At 33.2% G+C, this 10051-nt stretch overlaps 2 protein-coding genes across 2 annotated transcripts in view; one reads left to right on the top strand and one right to left on the bottom strand.

Moving 5' to 3' along the window:
- Positions 1-5297, top strand: part of LOC110451951 (RIIa domain-containing protein 1-like) — a 6959-nt gene extending 1662 nt beyond the window's left edge. The window contains exons 2-4 of the mRNA XM_021500193.1: positions 2227-2303; positions 2777-2823; positions 4242-5297. Coding sequence (XP_021355868.1) covers positions 2227-2303; positions 2777-2823; positions 4242-4339 — 222 coding nt within the window. The 3' untranslated portion in view covers positions 4340-5297. The remainder of the gene's footprint in view (positions 1-2226; positions 2304-2776; positions 2824-4241) is intronic.
- Positions 5298-7388: 2091 nt separating this feature from the next.
- The window catches only part of LOC110451949, a 52175-nt gene continuing 49512 nt past the window's right edge, over positions 7389-10051 (bottom strand). Inside the window, exon 8 of the mRNA XM_021500187.1 lies at positions 7389-9170. Within this exon, the coding sequence (XP_021355862.1) occupies positions 9042-9170 (129 nt within the window). The 3' untranslated portion in view covers positions 7389-9041. The remainder of the gene's footprint in view (positions 9171-10051) is intronic.

The following is a 10051-nucleotide window of genomic DNA, read 5'->3' as shown; positions in this document are numbered from 1 at the left end:
CAACCTAGGGCGAACAGGATTTGGGGCGAAACAACCCGGAACCCTCAAATACGACGGAATATTTCATAAATTGCATGTATCATGGTCTTTTACAACAAATACAAGTCGATTCGTTTCAGTAATTGTATCATTCTCCGTAATTTATTAATAGAGTTAGATAATGCATGTAGGTGATAATGAACAGGCCCTACTACTGGAGCATAACAGAAGGTTCGGTTATTAAGTCAAATGGGTGTCAGATGATTCGCCTCGAAACCGTTACGACCCTAATTTGATTCATAGCGCCCCCAAAAAACATAACGCCCCAACTTTTTCGCCCAAAAAAAAATACAAAATTTCCGCCATTTACTTATTTGACAAATTTTAAAGTGAAATATACCTTTATGTAATATTCTTACAGATAGACATTCAGTTATTTTGCACCAAAGCTGACTCTGTGTAAGTACTAATATAAATGCTCGGCATCCTCTGCCTCGGAACGCAATATTATAGAAAAATTGTCAAGTCAGAAGCAGAAGCTATTTGGTCCTGTTGATCTTGTGGTGGCACATTGAAAATATAGAAGATCAAGCAGGTAATAATTACACCTGTCACATAATCATGCAAATAAAGTTTTCATAATTATGTATTAATGCCCTGCTGTTTAGAAAAAAACATAATGCCTTTTAAAATACCGGCTATAGAGACAGTTTGTTTAGGTCTCCGATTAATAGAATTGATATCCAAAATGGCTGTCTTCTTGGTAAAATACATGCATTCACTATTTCCTAATCAGGCAAATGGTTCGACTCATTAAGTAGGACAAAGTGTGGTAGATTTTGACCAGTATTTCCTACATATATGTACAAGATGCTTATAATTATGAAGTTACTTTGAAGCAGACTCGCACTATAAGCATTTGCTAGTATAAATGGACACCAGTGCTGATGTTCTCCTCGCACTATTTTTACAAACCCCTAAGTGTCTATTCTGTCCCAGACCACACTTGCCAAGGCTAATCTGGACAAAGTTCAACACTTTTCATCCAACTTCATAACTAATGATTAATGGAATATTCTCCTACCTTGAGGGTGTAATAGAGAAATCTCCAACCCGAGGGGTGATGGTTTTTGGTTGTCTTACCCGAGGCTCCGCCGAAGGTAAAATCACTCTGAGGGTTGGAGATTTCTCTGTCACACACTCAAGATAGGGGATGATTGTTTTTCTCCCATCCTATAATTTCAGTCATAACTCCACCGACAGTAGTGTAAACAAAAACACATGTGGGGTATGAATATCGTCATTCACTTTTGATGACGTCAAAATTACCGGTGACGCATTTTTAATGACGTCACAATTGAACGCGTGATAATCGGCACAAGGCTTTTTTCCACCCTAAGGTGAGACAGAAAAGGCTATTTCAACAGAATGTCACTGATGTTTCCCACCAACATAGTACCCAAAACAGTTAGCATTAAGCTACAACAGAAGAAATGATGGGTCCTAATGTGTTGGTAAGCCTACATTCTGGCAAGATTGAGACGTCTGCAGATTTAAAAGACAAAATAAATAGATTTACCTCCCCTGTCATCTTTACAGAAATGAATGTGAATCTACATGTATACATGTATGTGTCGCAGTGTCAGAAATTTTGAACTATCAATATCCCTCTTTGTATTTTCTGTACTATTAAGACCGCCAAAATATCTGTATAATACCTAGAGCCTAACACTTTACCTAGAGCCTAACACTATACCTAGAGCCTAACACTATCATTATTTACACACTGCAGGATTTCCAAAAAAATCCAAACTGTTATCAATGCAAGCACATAATAATACACTGACACCCTAACTGTTACTGTGACTTGGTTATCTGACCTTGAAATCTTTTCCATATGCCAATATGCTGAATTCAAAACCCTGCACAGCACTGAAATCTAACAATTAATACTCTGGTGGGAGCCGATATGAAATCATGATAAAACAAGAAAATTTAGCAAAGCTGCTGGACACCAAATCTTTTCATTAAATTCGCTTATTATCAGTGACGGATGCCAACTGACTATCCAACCCAAGAGGGAACCGACCCTGCATACCTTCATTTATTCTGTTCATGCTCACATTCTCACATGCTACACTATGGTCGCTCAGTATTTGTCCCAAAGGCCAAGGCACCAAAAATGTATATTTTTACCTGCTTTCATATATGAAATTATATTTGACTCCTATATCTTTTTCATTGCAGACAAAAACAAGACTTGAAAATGAAAGATACCTACGTGACCACCCAGAAGTTGAGTGCCTGATTGCAGGCTTTCTGAGGTAGAACAATAACACTTTCACAGTTTGTGATTGTATTATATACTTACTAATATATACAAAAGGTGTGCTAAAAATAGAGTTTGTAGCATCTTTTCAAAGGCTGTATTTTTCATTTTCAAGCTTACAAATAATTTTTAATTGCCTGATAAAAAAGTATGTAATTGTTTGATAAAAAGTATGTTTAAATCAAATTTTTAGCAAGCATATGACCTAGTGCTCTAATGAATGATGTGTGTCTATGTACAAGATTCATGCAATCATCAGCTTGAATCAATACATTAAAGTAAATATGTTTAGATCAATGTGTTTTAATGATGATCAAATACAGAGACCATAATATCTTTGTAATTCGTACAGTTTATATTGTTTTGTTTAACCCTACCATTAAAGTCTAGTGTAAATGATGTGTAGTAACAGTGTATATACCATCTCTGTTTCTTTTATCAGTTGTATGCTTGTTATTCTATTTACAGTGATGTTTTAAGAAACCGACCAGAAAATATTAAAGACTTCGCTGCAGGTGAGATATTTTCTACTAGTGTAGCTGTACACAAACCTGAAATCTGTCAATGCTTTAAATGAAAAGTTTGCTTATCTTCTCTTATGGAAATGAGATTTAAGGATCCCTGTCCCACTGCACTGTGGTTTTTTAGCTCACCTGGCCCAAAGGACCATGTGAGCTTATGCCGTACTGTCGGGAGTCAAAAGTCAATGTATGTTAAAAGCTTCAAAATTAAAATTTTAAGTTTCAAACAACAATATCTTCAAAACCGTTTAAGAGATGTTAAAATGTCTTCTGTTCTAGTTACCAAATATTGCCTTAAGTTACCTATATGTCAGTTTCATGTAACAAAAGAAACAGGTGAGCGACACAGGCCCTCTGGGCCTCTTGTTTCGTATACAGTATTCTCCTTGTAATTTTGTTTTGGATATAACTGAAGCACAACTGGGCCAGGGCAATTCTGTTGTCAAGGAAGCACAGTTGATAGGAGCAATAGTATAACAATGTAAAGTCCATTTTTGTCACGCTGCGGAAGCCAGACTAAGGTGTTGCTTTTCCAACAACGGCGTCAACATTAAGTTTTTGTTTTTAAGTTAGATTCACTGAAAGTATAAAGTGCTAGACCAACCAAACTTGGACCATAAATGCAACTTGGTTAGTACATCTCAACCTATGCATCAAATCCTGGATGCGGCCTACCTTTCGTGGTCCATTGATTTGTCAGCATCTCCATTAACATTAAGTTTTTGCGATTGTTGGTCAAAGCGGGGCATAGACGAGGCATATCAATCTGAATGGCTTGTTACACTTCGAACACTGTTGTTGATTATATTTTGATTATTTCATATTTATTATCTTTGCATAAAAGTTGGGAAAGGTATGGTTTTCTTTTCAGAAATGATTTATCAAAGCTATAGTCTAGCCGAAAAAAAATAATAATTTCCAATATGTACATTTTATATGTAGCTACATTTTTTGGCAGTGGTATGGGGATCCTTTAATTTCTGTTTTGGGGAAGCTATAGCTGCATGTACATATTTTATTATCTGATATGCTTTAGAAAAAAAACCAGATTCCCACAACTCGTTGATAAACATATCGGGTAGAAATAATGTATATTTATAACAGTTACTGAACCGAGAAAAAGGTTGTCCCATCTCCTCTTTGCCTACCAGCTCATAGATCCTCCTCCTAAAACTTAACCATTTTGAAACAGAATCTTCTTGTTGAATAGTATCAATATCTTAAGTAAATGCATTAAACCAAACCACACGTTCTCTTACTCATCACATTTTGACAGCAATCTGAAACTTTTTGAAAAATATGGGTACTCACTTCTTGTTTAAAAGAGAATGAATTGTGTGATTATGATTCTGTATAAAATAGGGTTGTTATATTATAATGTACCTTTCATATTGATTTCTTTGGATTTTCAGATTTTTTCACAGATGAAAAACTTCCTGATACCTTGGAAAGCCAACTAGAAGAGAGACAACACAAGTTCAAACAAAACCGAGTTTTGCAGAAACTTTGAAATGTCTCAGTTTGGTTATAATATACAACATAATTGTTTTCTAAGATGGCCAAGTAATTTTTACAACTTTTAATTGGACAGTTACTTGAAAAATTACACCTTTGGAAAGTAATCAGACTCTGATTCGAAAATAATTACGTTTAAAATTTTAATGTTGCTTATGTGATAATAATTTTGTTTCATTGTCTTCATATTTTAGTGGTATGTTTTATGTTGCTTATGTGATAAAAGTCTGTTAAATTGATATGTTGCTGTGGTAAGAAAGAATCCGCCATGCTTTGTATAATTGATATTAAAATTAAATGATGTTTTTATTTATAATGTAAAGGCAAATTGTTTGATCACTGAGAGAGTTCATGTAGTACCTTGATTCTAAACTGTTCAAATCAACAAAATGTGAGAGTGCTGATTGTTTTATATCTCTGATAATGTTAATAGTTAACACACCAAGTCGTAAACTTGATAAAATATTCAAAAAGTTTGGAAATTTCATGAAATGAGAACATCCACCTTATAAAAAATAGGGAGTGCTCTTGACACAACAAACGTTTCATAATGTATCGGTGAGTAATTTTGTTGTCATAGTCTATGTTATTTACGCTTTTCGTGTGTGTATATGAGCTGAGAGATGGAGTGAGAGTTATGTTGTTAGTATGTCAGTACCATGATCTATCATTCTGTAGTTACTCTACATTGTGTAACAATATAAGTTTTCATTTGTTTCATTATTATAATCGGTACAAAGACCTCATTTATGCTATCACTTTCATGACTGCTTACTGTTCAAACTGTTAGTATATTAGATAGCATAAGGGTCCATATACTAGACAGTATGTACAGATATTTCCTTCTAACATTAACTGTTGTCTTAAATCATACGTTGCCTAATATTTCCCCCCAAACCTTCATGATATGAAGGGTTGTCAGAAATTAATAGAATAAATATTGTTTATCTTCATACTCTGTTATGTTTTTGATTGTTAAAGTATATTTCTTTTGTTCAGTTTTGAACAATCTGGACAAGCAGATTTCACGAGTTATCATTTCATGCATTGTACAGATACTAGAAGATTTTTCTTCCACTTTTTAAAACACATTTTGATGTGTTTCTTAGTATGCACTTATTAATCTTAAGCAGAACTGTAAATATATAATGACTGGAAACGGAAATTGTCAAAACTTGGTTGAAGGAGAGATGAAATGATTATTGATTTCAAACTTTCCATCACAATTAAAATAAACTTGGTGAGAACTTGATCAAGGTAGTATATCAAATCAACTTGAGGAGTGGAGTTAGCAGGAATATTCCATTCCAACAATCTTTTAAATTTCCTATCTTCAAAAGTCTGTACGTAATGCCCAAAAAAGGTATTTTGAATTACAGTCATTACAAGTTTATAAACAGGCATATACTGACTAAACCTCACATAGTGTAAGATAAAGCAGTACAGTTATCTAAGACAGCCCTGCTGAAAGGTAATGATTAAAGGAATGATGTATCATTACCAGAGTACAATCAGATCCAATGGCGACTGTTATTGTACCAATATCTAATTAAAAACTTACCAGAAGTATATTTGAAATAAGGATAGTCTCTTTCATGATCGCATTTGAAGAAAATCTCCTGATTTTTTGGGAAAATTCTGATTATAAGATTTTTGCTGGCTGGAAAGTTTCAGTTTATACTTTGTATGTACTTTTTATTGACAGTGATTTTTGTTTCCCTATGCATATATATAAACGTAGATCGAACTTTGTAGTTACGTAGCTGACTTTATTCCTACCACATTACCTCCCTTACTCTAGTTTTGAAACACTTCAGATACAGAGTTTTATTCTTTTGATCTCGAGTATCACAGATGAGTCATTCATGGATGAAGTGGCCATATGGTTCAGTAAAATATTAACTTTGACTCCTTGCATCTATTTACTGAAGTGTTTTATTGGTGTTTCCTTTGTATTTCTAGTGATTAATTTTCCTAAGATACTTAATTGTCAGATGCCTTCAAATGACACATTATTTAAGTATGTACAGTGAATGAGTTATTTGGGTAATATAAACGCTGCTGTTTTCTTTGAATTCATTTGAGGTCTGTTCTAGACTGTTTAGAAAGTCCTGGATTTTTGTAACATGTCTCAGAGTATTTTCTATGTCCCAGACTATCTTATCCATTGTATAGTGTAGTGTGTGATCAACACTAGTTTTCCAACTATACTGAAGTGAATGTTAAATGCTTTTCTCTCTTACTTTGCCAGTCTGTTCTTCAGCATGTTTCTCCGCATTACAGATTAATTAACAGTATTGTTTTAAGTATTTTCATCCTTTCCAGAACAAAATATTAATATTCTGTATACATATATTGATATAAAGAAGAAAAACATGCTATGGCATGAAAATCATATATTCAATAAATAAGTAATAGCTTAAAAAAGATATTTCGTGGCTTATTGCTTGATAGTAATTAAACAGCAGGTTGATATAGTGTAATGATTTATGATAAAAATCATCATCAACACTTATTTAGCATAACTATACCGACTTACTTAAATAACATATGTCTTGTGTCATATCAATACAGTCTAAATATGTTTTATCTCTTTTAAATCTAGCACCTTTTCTACATCATTTTAACCAAGGACTTTAGTGTCCAGACACACATTTCTACAGGTATCATGCCGAATTGTATCGGGGTCCTTTGCAAAATTCAACGTTTAATTTTCAAATAATGTCTGTTATCTCCCTTTAATCAACGCATGTAAATCTAATTAAGATACATTTTATAAAATGTCACGAATAAAAGATTTTCGTATTTCTCTGTGAAAGGTTTCGGTAAAAATATTTCTTTCTTCTTTGTAGGCTTCAATACATATGTTTTCCCTGTGATAGGGTTCGGTATGTATAAATATTTGATGACACACATTTTCCTTACATCCTCATTCGTCTCGGTCAATATGATTTTCTCATGAATATTATAACCACATTCACCTCAACAAAAGTGCATCGATGAATAATTGTCTGTGATAGGTATAAATAAACCAAACACTATTGGATGTTTCATATTGAGTTTAATGAACTAGAATATAGGCAATAAAACATAGTCTTAGCTTTAACGTTATTTAAAACAAAATATGGAGAGTCTGTACGAGTTTTGCGTGTAAATGCCAATAACCAAACTACGATATGTACACACGTGCATACTAATGTTGTCACGAGAGGCGACAGAAACAACTAACAGTATAATAAGAAGGTATAACCAAACCACACCCAGAAAAACGCACTCTGCTGTACAACTTAATACTGACACTGGTAAAGTGTTCTGTGGCTTTGCCGTAATTAGCAAACGACCCATGAAGCTTCATCCTTCATGCTTTTCAACTTAAAACAGACTTTGAACTATCTTAAGAACATAATTTACAGATATATACAAACAACTTAAGTCAATATCTCAAAGAATGTAAGATCACAAGGAAAATAAAGTCAAGACATTATTTTTAATGACTTTATCAAAAGATGACTAAGTAGAGGAAATGACATACTTTGAGATAATGTTATATTAAATAAACATAGTCCAACAAAATTGGAACTATACAAATCGTAAGTTTTCCATAATTCTATTTATACAGGTATAAGAAAAAATAATATATACAAAAAATCTTAAAAAATATTTACATTAATGCGACAAGCAAACAACTATATAAATCGTGATGTATTTGGTATATGGACACAATAAATAAATACACGTAAAATGATCTTGAATCGTATTTCTATCTATAAGCTAAATTTGTTACAAATGATAAGATTTAACTCAGTCCATTATTATGATATCTACCATTTACTAGCTACGATGTAGTATGGTGTAAATACAGAGATGTGATTGGTCAAATCATCAATGTCCAATACGTTAACTGGTTGCTGTTTCAACATTATTTTCATGCCTATTTGCTTTTGAACATTAAGGATATAAAGACTATCACAGATACATTGAGGATACGTTCCTAGATAGCCATTACAACGCTATGCTAGGTGGACGGAACATGTTTATAGTCCATATGACTTAATCTATATAAATATCTAAACTAGTTCGAAAAACGCAATATCTACATAACTAGGCCAGATTAACTGTGCCGTAACATTTCCTTTATTCTTAATAATTACCTACTTGTGAAGAATAGCTGAACTTTTAAGGACAACATATTCTTACGTACGTTGAAATGTAACATTAACAACATAATTGTCAGCCCTGCATAATATAAAGTAATATAGTCTTTGATTTCTGCTCCATAGTTGGGATGGCTGACTCATGGCGGCTAATTGGTATTATATGTTGAAAAGAAGAACGGTTTCTACGGTGTTTTGATATATAATCCTATTCCAGGAAAGGAATTTGTCCACTATAGGTACTATACGTACATAGAAAGCTATGTAAGTGGTGCCTTTGTCATTACTTATACCACATTTGTTAACTATTAACGTCCATTACAATAATGTATGACAAAGTAACTTTAAAAATGATATTTATTTGCTATTCTTATAACATACACGCCTAGCCACACCGATAACGGTAATATTTGGTGCAAATTATATTTAATTTCCTTTTGAGCAAACTCCAGTATAGAAACATCTTGAGCGGTTTGTTTAAAACCAATAAATAAATTACATAAATAATGTATGAAATAATCTATATAACTGTCATTGATTTTTCTATTTCATTGATCCGTATCTCATGCTTGGTCTGGATTTCTTAAAAGGAGTGACCTTCCTCTTGGGCAGGCGTTCTGACACCCAGTCGGGGTGGATGATAAAGTGACCACGACACATGGGCTGGGTTGTCTACAATGAAATCAAAACATCGTATTACAATTTAACCCTTGAAACAGAGATGTTATAGTAAAAGTAACATTTCATTACAATTTGACCTGTGCAATAAAGATGTTGTAGTGAAAATATAATTAAGATTTTCTTATTTTCCAATCAGAAAGGAGCACTAGTACTTACTGTCAAAAAGTAAGAAAACAAATCAATGTAGCATGGCTTCGTCATGCAACAGACAGTGAGTTCTATCGATTCCGTGACTTATGTACCTTAGTTTGACACTTTGTTTATCTCTCGCCTTTTAAAAATCATACCTGAGATTTGTGTTCATACAATGCCTGTAATGCATTTCTTAAAATGTTTATAACGAACTTTCTAATAATCTTAAATGTCCTGAGCGTCACAACCGAATGTTATATTGATGACGTTTAGATGTAACTTATATTTATCGTTTAAGAGAAACAAAATACCTAAACATCTTTGTTGACCTAAAAGGTTTCTTTCGTGACGAGAGTTCCCGAGACTGTCTATCCACACACATTTGTTAGGACAATGGACGACAATAAAGGTATTACATTGGAGTATACATACAACTCACTACAACAGTAACATGGACTGTGTCGTTGGTAGATATCATCACAAGTGTTATACGTTTTGTGTTAGAAATGGTACGCCGGACGGTATTAACCAAATAGACTGTTATCGACTTGTCTTGCTTTATGTAGCATACATCATCATAGTGGCTAGTCACTGTTACAAGTATTAATCTCAATACAAACAATACAACGGATACATGCTGAATTATTTAGTGAAATACGAGATTTCCATTATTTTAGTCTTATACGATACGAATACATTGTCATTATTAAAATGATTTACATTGATTAGCTACTCATTAA

The sequence above is a fragment of the Mizuhopecten yessoensis genome, unplaced genomic scaffold, assembly GCF_002113885.1.
Source record: "Mizuhopecten yessoensis strain PY_sf001 unplaced genomic scaffold, ASM211388v2 scaffold6307, whole genome shotgun sequence".
NCBI lineage: Eukaryota > Metazoa > Mollusca > Bivalvia > Pectinida > Pectinidae > Mizuhopecten > Mizuhopecten yessoensis.
This window is presented reverse-complemented; position numbering and strand designations above follow the sequence as displayed.